Source organism: Oryza sativa, chromosome 2 (assembly GCF_034140825.1).
Source record: "Oryza sativa Japonica Group chromosome 2, ASM3414082v1".
Taxonomy (NCBI): domain Eukaryota; kingdom Viridiplantae; phylum Streptophyta; class Magnoliopsida; order Poales; family Poaceae; genus Oryza; species Oryza sativa.
In genome coordinates, this window is record NC_089036.1 from 33,471,056 (window position 1) to 33,492,151 (window position 21,096).

At 48.5% G+C, this 21,096-nt stretch overlaps 3 protein-coding genes, 1 long non-coding RNA gene and 1 pseudogene across 4 annotated transcripts; 3 read left to right on the forward strand and 2 right to left on the reverse strand.

The window, feature by feature from the left end:
- The first annotated feature begins 1,132 nt into the window (after positions 1–1,132).
- On the forward strand, positions 1,133–5,111 carry LOC4330914 (subtilisin-like protease SBT1.4). The gene is made up of 2 exons (XM_015768611.3): positions 1,133–1,987; positions 3,839–5,111. The coding sequence occupies exon 1, from the start codon at positions 1,212–1,214 to the stop codon at positions 1,947–1,949; it is 738 nt and encodes a 245-aa protein (XP_015624097.1). The 5' UTR covers positions 1,133–1,211; the 3' UTR covers positions 1,950–1,987; positions 3,839–5,111.
- A 134-nt stretch (positions 5,112–5,245) lies between these two features.
- On the forward strand, positions 5,246–8,074 carry LOC4330915 (subtilisin-like protease SBT1.4; annotated as a pseudogene).
- A 1,431-nt stretch (positions 8,075–9,505) lies between these two features.
- LOC4330916 (subtilisin-like protease SBT1.4) lies at positions 9,506–12,102 on the reverse strand. The gene has a single exon (XM_015770661.3). It carries the CDS (start codon positions 12,067–12,069, stop codon positions 9,721–9,723), a length of 2,349 nt encoding a protein of 782 aa, XP_015626147.1. The 5' UTR covers positions 12,070–12,102; the 3' UTR covers positions 9,506–9,720.
- A 3,535-nt stretch (positions 12,103–15,637) lies between these two features.
- Positions 15,638–16,504, forward strand: LOC4330917 (uncharacterized). Its single transcript, XM_015769244.3, has one exon. The coding sequence runs from the start codon at positions 15,824–15,826 to the stop codon at positions 16,208–16,210; it is 387 nt and encodes a 128-aa protein (XP_015624730.1). The 5' UTR covers positions 15,638–15,823; the 3' UTR covers positions 16,211–16,504.
- A 2,114-nt stretch (positions 16,505–18,618) lies between these two features.
- LOC136355392 (uncharacterized) lies at positions 18,619–20,642 on the reverse strand. Its single transcript, XR_010739632.1, has 2 exons — positions 20,479–20,642; positions 18,619–18,930 (listed from the first exon to the last, which is right to left on the reverse strand). It is a non-coding gene; the product is annotated as an uncharacterized lncRNA (long non-coding RNA).
- Between the last annotated feature and the right edge of the window lie 454 nt (positions 20,643–21,096).

Sequence of the window (21,096 nt, forward strand, 5' to 3'; positions counted from 1 at the left end):
CACAGCATCCTCGGAGCTAGCGCAGCACCATCCAATCCCCTGCTTGACCTCACAGAGAGAGGAAGAGAAGGGAGCAAAGGTGGGGGGAGCGCCAGGAGCCCAGGAGATGGAGGAAGGCGGGGGAGAGCGCGAGGGATGTCATCTGCGATGAGGAGAAGCGGGTGAGGGGGAGGGAAGACGATGCAGCACCGGCGGCGCCGCAAAGGCAGGGGAAGAGCAATCGAGAGAAGGGTGGGGTACAATGGCGGCTAGGGTTTCGGAGAAGCGAGGGGATGGAGGATGGGGATGTTTTCTTTTGCAAGAAAACCCTCTTACTTTCTTGTTTTAGAGCGCGCCCCCTATATTCGGAATTTCTTCTCTTTCACATATAATAATACCAGTATATAGAGGACCACTACGTAAGAATATAAAATACAGAGAAGTATGACCAGGCAGTTAGGAATGATTATCAAAGAAAGTGAGGGTTTTTTTGCAAAATTGCCAGCTCTAGCACAGGGTGACGTGGATATCACCGGAAGCGAACACGCCAGCCAAAAAAGCCCCGGAGCGCTGTGGTGGCTCTATTTCGCGGTCCCCTTTAATCTCTCCGATTTAATCTCTCCGATGGTGGAATTTTAAAACAAGAGTGATAATTGAGATGGTTTATAAATTTTTATCTCCGGATAGTGATACTATGTGTCAATATATAAATAGTTTTCAGACACGTGAATACAATTACGATGACGATGATATCCAATCACAGGCTCTACCTACTAAAAATCTGCTTACCAACCAGTACGAGGCGTATATTTCATACTCCCTCCGTCTCATAATATAAGAGATTTCGAGTTTTTAATTGCAACGTTTGACCACTCGTCTTATTCAAATTTTTTTTACAAATATAAAAAATGAAAAGTTGTGTTTAAAGTACTGTAGATAATAAAGTAAGTCATAAATAAAATAAATAATATTTTTAAAAAATTTTGAATAAGATGAGTGGTCAAACGTTACAAGCAAAAAATTAAAATCTCTTATATTATGGGACGGAGGGAGTATATTTGCATGGTATCAGTGACACATAGTACTAGAACAAAAATAATTGAATCCCTCGCACAGATAGGCAAACCCTGCAGTAAGTTGTATATATTCGGCTGCCCTGGCCTCCCCACTACCTCCCCACAGATGACAGAATAGCTCATCAAACCTAAGTTTAATTAATTGCCAACATTCTCATGGTCATCAAACCAATGGGCAAACCACTCGTAGTCATACTCTTGCTATCCTCCTCCCTCCTCGCCGTTGCAGCTGCTGCAGCATCGCCGCCGTCATCAACAGCAGCAGGCCATGCAGGCGAGCCAGACGACGACGTTGTGTCCACCTACATCGTGCACGTCATGCCCGCACACGCGCCACGCCGCCTTCCCACGCACCGCGCGTCTCGTCGTCTCACCCGCGGCTACGCATCGCTCGTCCGCGGGCTCCTCCCGCGGCACATCGCCGACCCGGCTCCGCGACTCCTCTACTCCTACGCGCACGCCGCGACGGGGTTCGCGGCGCGCCTCACGGCACGGCAGGCCGCGCACCTCGAGGCGCAGCCTTCCATCGCGGCCGTTGTCCGCGATACGGCCTATCAGCTCCACACCACATGGTCCTCCGACTTTCTCAACCTCTCGCCGTCTTTTGGGCTACAGGCGGAGTCCAACGGCGCCGTAGACGCGGTGATTGGTGTCATAGACACGGGTATATATCCGAAAGACCGTGCGTCCTTTGCACCTGACCCATCTCTGCCCCCAACACCGCCTCCCACCTTCCGTGGTAGTTGCGTGTCGTCGTTTCGTGATTCCAATGCCAGCGCTTACTGCAACAACAAGCTTGTGGGAGCAAAGACGTTCTACCGGGGATACGAGGCACAAAATGGGCCAATAGATGAGAGGGTGCAGACCAAGTCACCGCTAGACCAGGAATCCTAATTGACGCGTACGCGCCGGCCCACACGGCCCAAGACATGGTTAGTTCTTTTTTCCGAATTTTTTCATATATGTATAAGCTTTTAACCCATATTTGAATACTTTCAACTCTGACTTAAAAACTTTCAACTCAGATTCGAAAACTTTCAACTCGAGATTCGAAAACTTTCAAATCAGATTTAAAAATTTTCAAAAGTTATAATTAAAAAACTTTCAACTCAAAACATTTTGAAAAAAAAATACGTGTGCTAAAGATTTTAAAAAAGTAATCAGAAAAAAAGAAAAAAAAAGCTAAAAGAAAAAATAAAAAAAAACGAAAAAAAAATCGCGAATAAAAAAAAAGGCCGATGGGCCTTGTGGGCTGGGGGAGGGGGGGGCAGCTGGCGCGCGCGCGTCAGCTAGCAACCCCCCGCTAGACACCATAGGTCATGGCACTCATACTTCTTCCACTACAGTCATGCTGTCCCGAATGCCAACCTCTTTGGTTTGGCCAATGGGATTGCCAAGGGCACGGCCCCAGGTGTGCGTATAGCCATGTACAAGGTATGTTGGGAATATTACATACCCGAATGCATTACCACTGACATCCTTGCGGCCTTAGATGAGACGATTGCTGATGGCGTTGATGTCATCTCCATCTCACTTGGTAGGCCCGGCTAAATTTTATCTCTATATTTATTTAACAAACGTGATGATTAGGAGAGACGATATATCCGAAGATATTGAGAAATTTTCACCTGATAATAATGCAGCCACTAGGCTCAAGTAATCACTGCTAGTGTACTACTCACGGTCACATACATGGGCAATAACACACGACAACTCGTCTCTTTGGCCAGTTCATGTCGTTGTTTCTTCGCGTCAGGGGAGCAAAAAGTCATTAGCTGTTCACGTTCAAAATACTCGAACAAGCGAGTGCCATGGATTTTTCGTTGGTTCGTTGTCAGTTCGAAAGGATTACAACGAGTAGAGGCGCGCACATTCGTGCCTTCATTTTTCGTTGGCTTTTACTGTAGCAACAGAGATAGATTGACAAGCACGTAAAATTAATTCTGATGCGCGAGTCCATTTCAATTCTAACTTAGGGCGACTCGTTTTCACACGAGTAATTAACTTAGGGCCAGATATCCTCGTCCCTGCGAGTCAATTTCATCGTATCGCGCACTGTAGATTGTACCGAGGATTGCAACCACAGCGACCAATGGAGGGCTGCGTAGCATTTTCCATCTGCAATTGACACGCATGAAAAATCCCACTATCAGATCATCAATCCGACGGGTCCAGTAATACCAACCTGCCTGTCAGCTAGCTATGAATGATTATTATTCCAAGCACGTGTTTATTTGCGTCATATCGCATCAAATAATATTAGTGAATGATTGAATTTGGCGATGCGGATGGGGGAATATCAAAAAGAAAAAAAAATGCTAAATATCTGCTACCTCCGTACCATAAAAAACGAATCTAAAATCGGATGTGACATATCCTAGTACTATAAATCTAAACATATGTATGTCCAGATTCGTATTATTAAGATATGTCACATTCAATACTATGTTGGTTTTTTATGGGACGGAGGGAATAGCTGTAGAATTTTCCCATTAAGAGTTTGTAACATGACGACCTATAAATCTACATGCTCCCTGGTTAATCTACAATGAGATTGTGAACAATGACATACTCCCATGTCGTATTTCTCGGTGATCTGGGAAGCAAAGGCACGTCTCCCCCACCTCATCAGCGCGGCTCGCCTGCCTCGCCACCGCCGACAACGCTGCCCCCTGCGGTGGTGGCCGGCGGCTGCATCGTCCCCTCCTTCCTCCCCTTTCCTCCCTCTCTCTTCCTTTCCCCTTCTTCCTTCCCTATCTTTCTCATTTCCTCTTTTTCTCCAGATTTGAGGTGACTCATGTGGACGTCGGTCCTGAGCTTGGCTCTCCTCCCCACGTCCGACGCCAACGGCCTCCCATCCCGGGCTAGCGGCTGCGTTGAAGATGGTGGGGGGGACGGTCAGATCTGGCCACCCTAGGTCTAGATCTGGCGTCTCTCTGATGGGATCTAGGTTTCTCTCTGGTGCGAGAGGCCAGATCCCCTGTTGCGATGATGGCCAGCGGTGCTAGTGATGGCAGTGAGGGGGACAGTTCGATCTGGTCCCTCTCCAGGTCTGGCACGTCCCAGGGTCGGGTGAGGCCGTCTGTTTAGCCATGTATTTGTAATATAATAGATTGTAACGTGTACTAACCACGAAGATAACGAGTTGTGTGCAATGTACCATGTTTGATTGGAACACTAATGTGGCCTTCTGCCATCATCGTGCATAGGAGCGGATCTAATAAGACATAACATGTGGGACTGAACAAACTTGAAAAACTTTAGCCCGGTCCTTTTCTATGGATGTATGACAAAAGGAAGATAGGGCTTATATGGAGGCTCTTATAGTCCCAACGTCAAAAGTAAGGGCTCGAGCCCCTCTGTCCCTATGATAGATCCGTCCCTGTTGTGCACCTCAAGCGTCGGAATGCCATCGATGGTGAATTCTAGTCATCCTTTGGAGTAAAGGATTTTTACGGGAATTGACTGATTTGTATGAGAATAATACAAAATTGATGTGTTGCAAAGAAGCCCTCCACCTTTGAAGACGGACGTGATTGATGGCTAGATCAAATTTCACAATGTTTTTTAATAGTATAACAAAAGCAGATAATATAAGGTCAAGGGAATACCTAAGCCTTTAGCATCAAGTCTTGGAACAAAAAATATTTGAACGGTTCTATTTGAGGCACCAATTTAGAATGTATAATAGAAGATATTGCCATCCAAATTAAAAGAAAGTCTAAATACACCCGTGAATTGCAGGTAATGTCCTGCTTTTTGTCAATTCTGCTTTAGGGCATTCCCAACCCAATGACTAGGATGATGTCCATAGCATTAAATAAGTTACCACCTAGGATAAAAAATAATGTGGCAAGTGAATAAATGAGGAAAGAGAAGGAAATCATGTCTTGCATGAGACATGGTTTCTACACAATATCCAAGACATCATGTGAGATAAATAGCATTAAATTGAAGTATGGAATAGTGGTGTTTGCATTGGAAGAGTAGTGTCTAGTACTAGTTTCTTGATGATGTGGAGTTTATGAAAACCATGTCTAGTGTTATGGGTTGGGATTGCCCTTAGCCTTACTCCCTCCTTTCCAAAAGATAAGCTGCCCACAATTTTAGAAAAAATAACATTTGTAACTATTAACTAATAGTAAGCTAATAATATGTATATGTAGAAACATGCATATCATATCTTTAGATTCATATTTTAAAATAGTTTCATATAATGTTAATATTAATTATCGATAATATATTGTGAAAGAAATTAACGTTTAAAATATAATATAAAAAATACGCATGTCTTGTAGTTTGGAACGAAGGTGAAGGGAGTACAAACAACTCTGTGGACTAAGCACATTACACACACCACCGTCATTACTTGTCTTACTAGCCAGAGGCCTTCCAAGGCCGGTAAGATGTATAAATTTGCTTGGCCCTCGCCTCCCACTGATCTCCACACACAAGAACTCACTAAACCGCTTAATTACTACCAACATTTGCATCACTGCATGATCACCCCAATGGCCAAACCACCAGCAACAACAACGCTCGTCCTATGCTGCCATCTCGCCGTGGCTGCCGCAGCAGCAGCGACATGGATAGGACATGACGATCAGCAAGACGACGACGTGTCCACCTACATCGTGCACGTCATGCCCGCGCACGCGCCACGCCTCGCCACGCACCGCATCGCCCGCGACCACTACGCCCCCTTCCTCCGCGAGCTCCTCCTCCCCCCGCACGTCGCCCGCCCGCCGCCGCGCCTCCTCTACTCCTACGCGCACGCCGCGACGGGGTTCGCGGCGCGGCTGACGGCGCGGCAGGCCGCGCACCTCGAGGCGCACCCCTGCGTCGCCGCCGTGGTCCGCGACGAGGCCTACGAGCTCCACACCACCCTCTCCTCCTCGTTCCTCCGCCTCTCGCCGTCTTCCGGGCTACAGGCGGAGTCGAACAGTGCCACCGATGCGGTGATCGCTGTCATCAACAGTACCATGCGTCCTTCGTATCAGACCCGTCTTTGTCCCCAACACCGCCTCCTACCTTTCGTGGCGAATGTGTGTCGACTCCAGAGTTTGATGCTAGCATCTACTGTAACAACAAGCTTGTGGGTGCAAAGATGTTCTACGAGGGGTACGAGCGTGCGAGTGGGAAACCGATCAACGAGACGGAGGATTCCAAGTCGCCACTAGACACGACGGGTCATGGCACCCACAGCGCTGCCATTGCAGCTGGCTCTCCTGTGTCGGATGCCAACCTCTTTGGCCTTGCCAATGGCGTTGCCAAGGGCACGGCTCCCGGTGCACGCATCGCCGTCTACAAAGTGTGCTGGAAAATGGGGTGCTTCGGCTCCGACGTCGTCGCCGGCATGGACGAGGCGATCGCCGACGGCGTCGACGTCATCTCCCTCTCGCTGGCTGTCAACCGCAAAAGAACTTTTGCTCAAGATCCCACGGCCATTAGCGGCTTCAATGCTGTCCGTAAGGGCATAGTTGTTGTTGCATCCGCTGGTAGCGGCGGTCCAAAGGAATCAACCGTCACCAACACGGCGCCATGGTTGTTGACAGTCGGTGCATCGAGCATGAACCGCCAATTCCAGACGATCGTTGTGCTCGGCGATGGCCAGACATTTTCTGGCACATCGCTCTATCTCGGCGATACAGATGGCTCCATGAAATCGCTTGTCTTTGGTGGTTTCGCCGGCTCAGCCGCTTGTGAAATCGGGAAACTTGATGCTACCAAAGTCGCTGGCAAGATTGTCCTGTGCGAGGCAGGACAGGTCTTGGATGCGGAGAAAGGAGTCGCCGTTGCTCAGGCTGGTGGATTCGGTGTCATCGTGTCTAGTCGTAGTAGTTATGGTGAGTATGCTAAGGCCACTGCCCATCTCAACCCAGGCACCACGGTGCCTAACGCTGCCGCATTGGAGATCTTGCGATACATGGCCAGGACACCATATCCAGTTGGTAAGATCCTCTTCTTTGGCACGGTGCTCAGCTCGTCGCCGAGGATCGCGTCCTTCTCCGCCCGTGGCCCGAGCCTCGCCGCGCCGGAGATCCTCAAGCCCGACCTTGTCGCCCCCGGCGTCAGCATCCTCGCCGCGTGGTCCGGCCTCGTCTCGCCAACCGAACTCGACGTCGACACGAGGCGCGTCAAGTTCAACATCTTGTCCGGTACATCCGCCGCGTGCCCGCACGTGAGCGGCGTCGCTGCGCTGCGCAAGATGGCACGGCCAAGCTGGATCCCTGCGATGATCATGTCGGCCCTGACGACGACGGCGTACGTCCAGGACAGCTCCGGCAATGCCATCGCTGACATGGCCACGGGCAAGCCGGCCGGGCCGTTCGAGCTCGGGCCGGCCATGTCGACCCGAACAGCGGCCTTGACCCGGGGCTCGTCTACGACGCCGGCGTCGACGACTACCTCGACGTCCTGTGCGCGCTCGGCTACTCCGACGAGGATATCGTCGGTATCTTCTTGAGGGACGGAACGATCACCAACTGTTCGACGCGGGCGAGCACCACCGTGGCGGACCTGAACCGCGCGTCCATCTCGGTGGCGGTCAAGGCGTACGGCGACGATATCACGGTGCGACGCACCGTGCGCAACGTCGGCGGCAGCGTCGACGCCGTGTACACCGTCGGCGGGGTGCCACCGCCGGGCACGCAGCTCCGCATCAGGCCGTCGAAGCTGGTGTTCGACGCGGAGCACCAGACGAGGACGTACGACGTCGTCATCCGCACGGTGTCCTCCGGCAGCTTCGACGAGTACACGCACGGTTCCATCGTCTGGAGCGACGGCGCGCACAAGGTGAGGAGCCCCATCGCCGTCACCTGGCCGCCGTCTCAGAGCGCCGCCGTCGCGGCCATTTGATCGAGCAGCTGCTCTAACCCTCTCGATCAATACGCATGCATGATCTGGCTACGATGTCCATCTAGTTTACAGCTTTGCTTTGCAGTGTGTAATGTTTTTTTCCGAATAAGCAGCTTGCTGCTTCCTCGCTAGTACAATAATCCCGGTGTGGTGTAATCCTACACTTTTGTATCGTGCATGCATGATAAATAAAATCGAGAATATATATCAATAAATCAATGGAGTATTCAGCCGAATTATACTGTTCAAGTAACTATTCCAACACTTTGTTTGCTTAGTTACGTTATTACAACTTTGCAAAAATCAAGCATGAAAGCAATTTTTTTTTAAAAAAAAGCGTACGTTCTGAAAATGCGGGTACCAGCTCAATGTCTTGCAAGCATAAAAGAGTTAAAAGACAATAAACTGAACCCAAGAAATAAATGCATGGTACCATATGGTCCAGCCTAGAAGCAACACAGATAATGGCAGCCTACCCAACATTTATTTGCTAGTAATACACTATTTCTCCCACCGTTTCAAATTATTGCATTCTAGTTTTATCTTGAATCGATCATTTGTATATCTGTCCATCAATTGTTAATAAATTGATAGTTTACCGCGAGAATAACTTTCATATTATTTATATTTTGCATGTTGTTGAATTCGACAAATTTATATTGTCAATGATAAAAATGTTTGTGTCGTGACCCAAGGTCATGGACAAGATTAGGGATAGACGGGAAAACACCCTTTTCCCGCCTATCCTGAGAAATGAGCCCGAATACAAAATAAACACACACTTTTACTGACAAGATTTTTAGTATTCCAATATGTCCTGTCTGCTACAGGTTTTTTTGTCAGCCTTATATAGTTCATAGATTTACATATGAGATTACAATTGTGCCCTTCGTTGGGCCCACATGAAATTACAATCGTGCCCATGCCATATGAGCAAACTCTAAGGGCATTTTGGTACATTATAGGGGTCATTATAGTTTTTGGTGCCAGCTAGATGGAGTGGTTGAGTGGTTCCCAGGAATATTCTCTTGGCATCTTTATTGTCCAAGTTGCCTTCTTCATGACCAAGAGTCTTTTCCATCACCATGGGTCTTCTCCACGACCGAGGGTCTTTTCCACCACCATGGGTTTTCTCCACGACCGAGGGTCTTTTCCACCACCATGGGTCTTTTCCATGGCATGTAGTCTTTTCCATCTCGATCATCCTTTCCGATTTACCTGGTAGCTGACCTGTTATTAACTTAGGAAATACCCAAAACGGATAATGAGACTTAGTGAGAAGAACTCACTCGAACGGTATTTTCCGACTCGAACAGTGTTTTCCAACTCGAATGGCATTTTACCGTTTTCCCTATTCGAATGACCCTTTGCCACTAGGATACTTATGATAAAAACTCAATCTTACCCAATCTCTTCCTCTATAGTGTTTTGGGCCGAATATGGAGGGACGGTGGTGACCCCTTGCTACAACAGTTTGATTTATGGTAAAACTAGAATGACAAGTAATTTGAAATGAAGGGAATTACATCTTATTCAGTACACCTATCTGATGAAATGAAGTCTAATAACTTCTAGCATGGGAATCCAGGTAATTTAGCATAAATAAAATTATTCACCACTCCAATCCAGTGAGTTACACATGTGCATAGCGATGAACAGGCAACCGATCCCTTCCATGAAGCCATGGGAGCACTAAGCTTCATGGAAGGATTTGGTCTCATGCGTGGAGATCTCTGTCCAAGAAGGACCTATACAAGCTGTCCCCATTGCCACCAAACCAGAAGACACCCAAATTTCCAACACTACTCTACATGGATGCTGCTCGGCCGTTCGACGGCCATGTCACGGCGATGGGGCTAGTGACGTCGTGCACGCCGTCGCTCCAGGTGACCGACCCGAAGGTGTACTCGGTGTCGACGATCACCGGGTTACCCGACGCGGCGATGGTGATGTCGTAGGACAGGCTCTGGTGGCTCTCGTCGAACACCAGCTTGCTTGGGCTCACCGTGACATCCACACCGGACGGGCTGTCGATCTTGGCTTCGTAGACGGCATTGGCGTTGCTGCCGACGTTGCGCACCACCCTGTGGTAGGTGACTGAATCTTTGTAGGAGGATAGGACGACGGCGAAGGCGGGGTAGTTGAGGTCCCCGGTGCGGGGGAATTTCGTCGAACAGTTGGCGACGGAGCCGTCTGTTGTGAAGAGGGAGATGATGGAGGGGGAGTAGCCGAGCGTGCAGAGGAAGGAGACGTAGTCTTCGGTCCCGGCGTCGTACACGAGGCCAGGGTCGAGCGCGCGGTTGGGGTCGACGTGGCCGGCGCCACGGACGAACGGCGTCGACTCGGTCCCGGTAGCCAGGTCCTTGATGACCGCGCTGGAGTTGTCCACGTTGTACGCCGTGGTCATGAGCGCCGACTTGATCGCCGCCGGGCTCCAGTCCGGTTGCGCCTGGCGGAGCAGCGCGGCGAGGCCGCTGACGTGCGGGCACGACATGGACGTGCCGGAGATGATGTTGAACTCCACGCGCCTCGGGTCGATGTCGAGGTCGGTGGGCGCAGACTCGCCGGTCCACGCCGCGAGGATGTTGACGCCGGGGGCAATGACGTCCGGCTTGAGGATCTCCGGCGCGCGGTAGTTGGGGCCCCGGCTCGAGAACGCCGCGACGCGCGGCGCGGACGGCGACTTCCCGATGACCGTGCCCCGGAACACGATGGTCGCCGTCGGCGACGGATCGCTCTGGACGTAGTACTTGATCTTGTCGCCGAATTTCTGCCCCACCATTGTCGCCGGGACGAGGTGGGAGTCGGCAACCAGCTCCTCGCCGCTCTCCGCCGTGTTCACCAGAATCATGCCGGCACCGCCGGCCACCTTCACTGCCCCGCCTTTCGCCACACGGGCGTTGCTCCCACGCTCACACAGAACGATCTTGCCGGAAACCTTCGCTGGATCGAGCTCGCCGATTATGCAAAGCCGAGACCCGCAGTCGCCGGCGTACACCACCGGGAGCAGTGTGGAGTTCAGGGGTTCGCCGGAGTACAGGGACACGCCGCCGTAGACCTGACCGTTGCCTAGAACCACATCAGCCGGGAATTCGCGGTCGATGGTAGATGCGCCGACGGTCAGTATCCATGGCGCGATGTTCGTCGCGGTGTACTCGCCGGGGCCGGAGTTGCCGGCGGACGCGGACACCACGATGCCCTTGCTAACGGCGTGGAAGGAGCCGATGGCGATGGAGTCGCGGAAGAAGCTCGGGGCGTAGCCGCCGGCGCCGACGGAGAGGGATATGACGTCGACGCCGTCCGCGACGGCCTCGTCCATGGCGGCGAGGATGTCGGAGTCGTAGCAACCGGACTTCCAGCAGATCTTGTACGCGGCGATGTGCGCCGCGGGGGACATGCCCACCGCCTGGCCACGCGCGTAGTCGAAGAACCCGGCGCCGGTCACCGGCGACCCTGCGGCGGTGGAGGCGGTGTGGGTCCCGTGGCCCTCGGTGTCCAGTGGCGACTTGGACTCCTCCGTCTCATCGATGGCGTGGCCGAGAGCAGCCTCGTATCCCTTGTAGAAGAACTTTGCGCCGATGAGCTTGTTGTTGCAGTAGGCGGAGGCGTTGAAGGAGGCGGTGGAGACGCATCCGCCGGAGAAGGACGCGGGCGGCGGGCCGAGCCCGTCGGTGGGCGCGAAGGAGCCGCGGCCGATGGGGTAGATCCCGGTGTCGAGCACCCCGACGATGGGTGACGACGCGCCACCGGAGGCGGCGGCGGGCAGGAGCCCGGAAGCCTGGGTAAGGTGGAGGAACGCCGGGGTATGGGTGGTGTGCAGCTGGCGCGCCTGGTCGGGGTGGACGGCGAGCACCCCAGGCTGCGCCTCGACGTGCGCCGCCTGTTCGGGGGTGAGGCGCGCCGCGACCCCCGTCGCTGCGTGCGCGTAGGAGTAGAGCAACCGTGGCCGCGGTGCGCGCAGATGGCGCGGGAGGCGAAGGAGGCGGCCGAGGAACACGGCGCCGCCGCCGCCGCCGACGCGCGTGGCCCTGAGCGCCGGGTGCTCGGGCGCGAGGTGGAGGATGTACGTCGACTGCTCTCTCGCGGCCGCCGCCGCCGGCGACGCGGCGGCGAAGAGGATGAGGAGCACGGCGGCGAGATGGCGGAGGGTAGCCATGGCGCACCGGGGGAGCGGATTGGATTGGTCGATGACTCGACGCCAATGCGGCCTGGAGAACTAAATAAGTGGTGGGCCCTTTCACCGGGTCTGGATCTGGATTGGCCAATGGCGATGCCGGCGTGGGCTCGTGGGATTCTTTACCCGTTCGGTCGTCGGGTTACTTTTGCGGCATCGGATTGGACACGTCGGGCCTCACAAGTCTAAGTATCTCATTTTTATCGATTTTTTCTCCGGTTTATCCGTGACTGCTGCTCCAGTTTAGGACCAGTTTCGTGCTCGTTTTCATCAGGATGTACTCTCACTCCGTCCATAGAAACTCCATTTTCAGTCTTTGATATAACGTTTGAGTTTTTGTTTTATTTAAACGTTTTAAAATTAGTATTTTTGTTATTATTAGATAATAAAATATAAATAGTATTTTGCGCGTGACTAATTTTTCTAATTTTCTTATAAATTTTTAAAATAAAATAGACGGTCAAATGTTAAACTCACAAACCTACAAGTGGGGTTTTTGTGAGTAGTACTCCCTATGTCTCAAAAAGAAAATCTAGGATTGGATGTGACACACCGTAGTACTATTAATTTCTACCCCCTCCGTTCCATAATATATAAACTTAGAACCGAATGGGACACTTCATAGTACAACGAATCCAAACATGTTGTCCAGATTCGTTGTGCTATGAATTTTCTCATCCGGTCTTAGGTTTCTATATTAGAGCAAGTTTAATAGTATAGTCCACTACTACCTCCAATTCATCTATAGCCGATTTAATAGCTATTTCATACAATAATTGCTTACTATACTATTAATGTATGACCCCACCTGTCATACACACTCTGCTTCTTGGAGTCCGTGCTGCAGCTAGCTACATATCTATAGCCCGCTGCTCTTCTCTCTCATTTTTTATCTCATTAAAATATGTTTATAGTTGGCTAATAGTATGCTATTGTACCTGCTCTTATGGGACGGATGGAGTATTAATTTAGACAGATATACTTTCAGATTTATAGTATTGATATGTGCCACATTTGATATTAGTTTGGTTTTATATGTCCGTTACATAGAAAATTACTTAAAGTGAATGGGACACCATACAATGTATCTGGACATATGTCCATTTTCATGTCCACTGCAAGCAACGGCAACAAATTCAGTGGTGACAGCGGCGACGGATTTTTCTCCTTGTCACTATGCCACCTTGTTGTCACCGGCAATCTACCGCGATCTATCATCAATAGTCCAGGCGTAGTTGGGAAGAAACACCGGATGTCGAGTTCAGGCAATAGCGTTTCTGCTCTTCCCAAGCGACATCCGTGCTGCACGATCTTCACACGCAGAAGCGTTGCTGCGCCACATGCTTCGTCGCCGTATATCTTCTCCGCAAGCGCACCAAGTTTTAGAATTTTTTTATTAAAATATTTACAAAAATAGTTTTTAGTTTTGAAAATTTACAAATTTAATCGCCTGCCGCCTTTTGGGATTTTTAAAAATCGCCCTTCCAAAAGGCGGCAAGGGATCTAAATGTAAATTTTTCAGCACAACTTGTTAGCTCTATGATTTTACAATTTAAAATTATATTATATAAAGTCAGATGAAATAAAACTTTATATCAAAATTATAGATCTCAATGAGATCTACAACTTTTTAGTTAACAAATTTTTCATTTAAGATGTTTTAGATATCCAAATATTCGTTACAAAATATAAAACACATTTAAAAAAATCTCAGATCTACATTTCAAACGACATTGGATGGAGATAAACTTTATATAAAAGTTGTAGATCTTGATGAGATCTATAACTTTGTAATTTATCACTTTTTCATTTAAAATCATTTAGAGTATCGAATAAGCATTATTAGTTTTTAAGCAATTAAAACCGGTAGAAAGGGTTTGAACACAAATAAAAATTTTGCATTTAGGTCCCTTGCCGCCAGGGCGGCAGGTGATTAGATTTGTAAATTTTCGAAAAAAAATTATTTTTGTAAATATTTTAATAAAAAAATGTATAAATAAAAAAAATCCCAAGTTTTATAGCATCTGGCCCATCAAGCTAGCCCGCCGGGAGGCTGATCGATCCACTCGGCCCAGTAATGGAAGTATGAAACGCCAACAAATTGGGTCGGAACGGGATCCCCGCTTACGTAGTTACGGGCCGTTATTAGTTGGGCCGGCCGGGAAGGGATTACAGCAACGAACTTTAGCAAAAGAAATGCGCCTTGAGACTAATACGCACGTAAAACGGTACGATAAATTAACTCAGGAATAATTTAGTATTAGTTAAAAACTTAAAAGTGAATTAATATAGTTTTTAAAGTAACTTTTGTATATAATTTTTTTTTAAAAAATACTCCTTTTAACAATTTGAGTTGAGAAAATCAACAAACCAATTCAGCTTGAGTGTCTTGATTACTTGTATCACTTGGCAGTCTTGGGCTGATGCTTTTTTCGGTGGTCCAATTAACGATTTTATACGAATTGATTGTACCACAGTATCCCCGACGTCAAATCAAGAAAACACTACACGAATTCTTGATTTTTGCTCCATAAAACAATACAGCATGTGTTTCTTAATTATTTATGTGCTCCAAATATAATAAAACCTGTGATTCTCTGGAGACGAATGGCCAATATTATAAGCACAAGTGCGAATCGTAGTAGCATGCAAATTGAAAATCTTCCATGCCGGCTGAGGTAAGCTCTGACGCATACTTTGCCTATAATTTCTTTATATCAATTATTTTTTCCGTGCTGATAGCTCTAAGATGAGTCAGGACACGAGTACAAAGCAGATGGCAGCGGAATCTCATCTCTCCCATATCCATCAGTAATAAGCTTTGACCTCTGCGTGCTTTTTTTTGCTCACGTAGCCGTGCAGTTACGCCATTTTGGAACAATTGAATCGACTATCTAAGTATTTTGCTAGTAGAACTTTTGCAGAAATTTAAGGAGTATGTAAAATTAAATGATATAAATTATGATAAGTCGAAAAGAAAATAGATAAAGAATATCTGCATTGTACGACGGAGGAAGTAAATAGGAGCCCATGTACAATTCCAAAGTACTCACTCGTACGATATCATTTCCTAAATTTATCAATTGTATCTATTATTATCAGTATGTGGTGATCATGAATGGTCGGTAAAATATAATCAAGTATAGCTGTTTGTCACTGTCAGTATGTCAGTCCCTCAAACGGTTATAGGGGTGGCTAGGATTGAACCAACATAAATTGGCGCCCATGCTTTTTTAGCGTATAGAATTTTATCATCCACAAACCCGTCACAATCCGTGAACGAACAAACTTGAAAAATGAAATGCTAAACATATTCATCTTCCCTTTTCCACACGGAAGAACAGCAGCACAATAAGTGAAACAGTGATGCATCATTGCATCTGTGCATTTAAAGATATACTCCTGAGTAGACTGAAAATTCTCTCTTCTTGACGACAGTAAAAACTTTTTTAGCTTAACCTCCATGACAGGTTACTGATTAACTAAGCAAGGGTGTCTCGTAGTAGTACTGTACTGTGTAGCTTAATATAGCACGTCAGCTTCTCAGCTCTAACCTCTCACCATTTTCCCAAGAGATATCGCCATCACGATCTCCCGTAATCACTTCTTATATAAAAAGCAAGCAAGATGCTACGAGCTAAACAATTTCTTTAGTTAGTCTTCACTAATCACGGGCTTAAACGCATCTTGTTACATTCTCATCGGCAAGCAAAGAGCAAGAGAGAAGAGAGAGGAGATGGTGGATGTGAAGCACACGGCCGGCCACGCCGGCGCGAGGAGAGTCAAGCTGTTCCGGGTGCCGCGGCGGCCGGCCAGGGCGGCGGAGGAGGCGGGGGCGCCGCTGGTACCGGCTGGCGAGAGGAGGAAGAGGAAGATGGCGGTGGCGAGGCTCGGCGGCGGCGCCGGCGGGCGGAGGCGGCTGTTCGGTGCGTTCCGGCGGCTGCGGGTGCGGTGGCTGGCGGCGCTGTACCGCCGCTCGCTGCGGCGGCTGCGCGCGTACTACGCCAAGGCGGTCCAGGACCTCCTCGAGGGCGCGGCGGCCATGAGCACGCTGCGCTCGCAGGCCGCCGCCGACTGCTCGTTCGGCACTGCGTTCGCGCCGGTGGTCGCCGTCGGCTACTGATGAGCGCGTGCATGTCTGCAGCACCGTTCTGGCCTGTGCATGAAGAACATGAAGCCATGGAGCAGTAGCACCCCTGTGTATAGACGTGGTTAACTGTCCATGATGAATTCCAGTGCTGATCTTTTTTCTCTCTTCATTTTATGGATCTCGAGTTCTCGACAATGATCAGTGTTCATCCTGTTCGTAATTAGCTAGCATGTAGTACAACTTTCCGGATCTGAAAAAAATAATTATATTATGTTAAAGAAGAGAGAAGATAGTAAGAGAAAAAAATATATTCGCTTGATTGCTTCAGATCAGTCTGTTCGATGAAGTAATTAGTACTTTATGTAGGCTGGTCTTCCGAATTTTACTCCTTGCACATGTCTTACAGTAGAGTTCAGATCAATCTGGGCATCTGTCCCAATTTGTCATCGAATAATTAGTCTGTCGAGATTCTGTTCCCTCCTCACGTCTCAACTCTCAACTGCCGTCTGCTGGAACTAAGATAAGCGCTAATCGTAGTTGGCTTGCATATATAATAACGAGTACTCCCTCCGTTTCATAATGTAAGTCATTATAGCATTTTCCATGTTTATATTGATATTAATAAATCTAGACATATATATCTATATATATTCATTCGTATCAATATGAATATGAAAAATGCTAGAATAAGTTACATTGTAAAACGGATGAAGTAACAGTCTGTCACTTCCCTTTTCGTAGCCAGCAGTAATACGCAATAGTAACTCACTGAAGCTATTGCAAATAGTAGGCTTAAGGATGGACACAAGGACAAAATTTCAGTCTAAGATGATTCCCATCAGAGCAGACATCCTACCGTACGTTCAGGCGTTAATAAAGTCCAACTGCGCCTCAAGATTTGCATGTGTTTTGTTGCTTTTGTTTATGTTCTGATCTGGTATAGTGGTATACTCTCTGGACTGATGCTAAGTAAAATCCCGATCAAATCCTACTGGAGCCTGGAGGACAACGAAGCGAGACAGCCCTGAGCCCAATATATCACAATCAATTCATGGCGTGTTTACGGCCCCGTGAGGCCGTGACTGGCTCAGTTACAGAAAAGGGCCTGGGCCGTCGTTACACCGCCAGCCCAGCCAACAATTTTCGAGCTGGGCCTCCACTGCTGCGTTCCGTTGTTTTGGTTGGATCATCCGGCCAACCAGCGTCAACACCGGGATCGGCCGGCCGCGTGTCTGACGGAAATGGCAAATTCAAAGTTTAAGCAGATTTAAATCAGTAATTAGGTAGCTGGAAGGAGCATGAACGCACGATTCATGCACAGCTGCTCGGTGCTTCAACTACACCTGACCTCACGAGTCACACCTGCACAGTACGTGCTACACCAACTGCTACTAGCTGACGCGAGTTCTATACTTCTATCAGCATGACACATCTCGACGATCTCGTAGACCAACTCATACGGAGATCACGCTTAAATACTACTCGTAAGTCGTCGCAGCTGCAGGTGGACACGCGGCTAGGCGACCAAGCACAAGCAGCAAATTAACAAGCGTTTCAACAAGCTGGAGATCACGAGTCCGGAGCAGATGGACGGCCACGTCGCTGTGGCGCCGCGGCGAGACGCTGCGTTCCGCGCGACGACGCGGCGGACTCTGACGATTCTGCACGGAAGCTGCAGGGTGAGGAGGAGGAAGATGGCGGTGGTGCGGCTCGGCGACGGCAGCAGGAGGCCGCGGCGGTTTATGGGGGCGCTCCGGAGGCTGCGGCTGCGGTGGGTGGTGGCGGCGATGTACAGGCGGGCGCTGCGGCGGCTGCGCGCGTGCTACGCCAAGGCCATCAGGGACGTCCTCGAGGGCTCCGCGCTCGTCGGCGCCGCGCGCGCGGACGCCGGGGTTTGAGTTTTGCACTTTCACACATCTCCTTTAGGGCTTGTTTGGTTGATTGGGAATTAATCCCCAAGGGATCCTAGGATTGAGTGAATCCCTCCCAATTCCCATCTCACTCAAACCCTGTGGGGATGATTCCCTTTGCCTCTCCTAATCCCTCTCCTAAAACCTGTGTTCGGTTTTGGCTGGGAATTAACCCATGGAGAAGTCCAATCAAGCAAGAAACTACTGAAGCGGCTGAATACTCCAATAAATAGCGCATTAAATTTGACTTATGCAAAAATCATACACAGAAGTTGTTGATGTCATGAAAAATACTGCTAACACTGAAGATAACAGTGTATGCGTCTATTTCTTCAAGCAAGAAGCACATCACAAACATGTCTTGTCAGCAGACAAATGGTAATAATACTGTTAAGAAACTTTGGGCTTGGCCCATGAAGGCCTGGCCCAAATACACTTATTGGGCCTATCATCAAACCTTCCATATATTGGAATGCACTATATAAAGAGAGGAGGGGGCTACTCATTTGTACAGTTGATTGGATGATTGAATAGTGAAAGAGAGTCTCACCCCTAAACTTTGTGTCTCCACTTTTATACGATTATGGGACCCTCTTAGACTACTTCGTGTAGTAGGAGGGTTGCGTAATAAATACAATTATTTTCACTTTCCAAATATCTCACATAGCAAACTCAAAACAGGCTGCACTAGCTAAGTCTAAATACACAACAAAACCCAAACTTCTCCCAGGATCTCCCAAAATGAGAGTTTAAGTACTTCATGAAGCTGCTACCATCACATTTTAATTACATAAAATCCAACATCAGTGATTGCTCCAAATGACGAACTATAGCCTTCTGTGACTGAAAAGGATAACCAATAGTTAATAAGATGGCACTACTAGCTCCATAGTAAACAAGTATTCACAGTAAACAAGTATGCAAAAGCGCAGTGGATAACAACCAAATTTTCCCTTCTGTACAACATCTATGAAAGCATTGTAGCAAAAACTAGACAGGAAAGTTGTAGGTACAGATTCAACAAGCAAGTCCAAGAAGAGATGCTTATATACTAATATCAAGCAGTTGTCCTTATATCAATTATAAAAACTTCAAAAGGAACAGACACCTCAATTGCCAATTGATCATCAGAATTTAACAGTAACAAAAAAGAGAGGGCATGGAACCAGGGAGATGATAAGCAATGGTGATTGCAGTGAATGCTGTAAATTCATTGCAGTACACAAGAAGCCCTAAGCTCCATCTCTACTTCTCATCATACACAGATGCATATGTCTCTGCAACAAGTCTGTCACTTCATGTTATGCTTTTCAACAAGACAGTTATTTTAAATTGGACAAGGATCACCAGTTGGTACTTTATATGTACCAGTGCATTACATCTAGTGAGAGGAATATTATGCTTGGAACAACAATAAAGAAATTAGTGCAGTACAACCCAACCTGTCTTCACACTCTAAGAATTGGCAAATTAGTCCAAATTAACCAATTTTCGGATCAAGGTAAAGCAATAAGATGTTATAGGCATCACATTTTAATTACTGAAGCGGTTCTATTATGCCAAATGTCAAGTTTAGTAGTGAAGCTTGGTGTGAAAAATTCTATAGGCTCAGTAATTTTAAATGAAAATAGATATTGAAATGAAAGTGACTCTGCTTGTAAGATGACAAAAACTGCTCAAATAGAAGCATCACATGATGTCCTTCAGCATCAACTGCTGCATATCAGGAGATCCACTAGATTTTCACTTCAGCTAGCTGTAACTGCCTAGCTCCCGCTTTGCAGCCTCAATTACAAGCATATTATATGGTATTGAATCTTTTTTCACCTATCCTAAAGCCAAATTGTGAACTTGCAATGGCAGTACCATATGCAGTACTACTTAAAATGCTTGCACCCAAATAATCAAAATTTTGGAATCCTAAACTAGGATAAATAGATCATCATGCTTAACAGAGAAAAGATGCACAAATGGATGGACGGTTTCCAGGAGAAGCTTAACAGCGGGGCAAATTTCCTGGAGGAGATGAACAGCGTAGTGAGTTTAGTGAAGAAGCAGCGGATCAACGACCCCAGCATGATGAACTGGTCGCTGCAGCTCAAGGACGCTATCGACGAGGTGGAGTTTACAAGAACAGCAAGAACAACAAGAATAGTCAAAGAATCGCCTTGTGCTCTCCTCCGCCTCTTCTTCTCCGAGGGCGCCACGGCGGTGGCGCAGTGGGCGAGGGCGATGGGCGGCGGCGGCGGCAGAGTGGATGCGCCGACGCTATGCTGCGACCGGGAGCGGTGTTCGACGGGATGGCGGCGACGACAGGAAAGGGAGAAGAGAAGGAAACCCTAACCCTAGATTTGGAAGAGGAGGGGAGAGGAGGAAAGGCAGCGTGCTCACCGGAAAGAAGGTGGCGGCCGGATGAGAGAGCCGTGCTGTCGCCGTCGCCGTCGCCTTCGGGTCGCGCCGCCCGCCGCGCGCCGCGTCTTCGTTGCGCCGCCGCCTCCTCTCGAGGTTTTTTTCCACGCCTCGGGAGTAGATGATTTATTCCCGGGCCGGGGCGCAGGGAAAACACCGGGATGGGCCGGGTTAAAATCCAGACTGGGCTTAACCGAAAACATATTTTTCTGTGGGCCGGTATCCTTTCCATGCCGGGATTATCCGTGGGGAATAAGTTCATCTGAGGGCGCACAACGGGTTTCCGTCACACAACGGGTCACTCAACTATCAAAACCGGTGTAGAATAGGTCCCTCGACGATTTTGAGGGCGGTTTTGGCTGACGTGGCGCCTACGTGGCTAATTTGACTCAGTATTCATCTGACGTGGCGCTTACGTAGCAATTCGATCCGAAAAAATAATAAGACCCGTGGGACCCACATGTCAGTCTCACACAGAAAATAATAAAAAATGGTGGGACCCACATGGGCCCCACATGTCAGTCCAACTCACCCCTCTTCTTCATCCTCTCTCCCCCATCTCCCCTCTCTTCATCTCTCTCTCCTCTCCTCTCCTCTGTC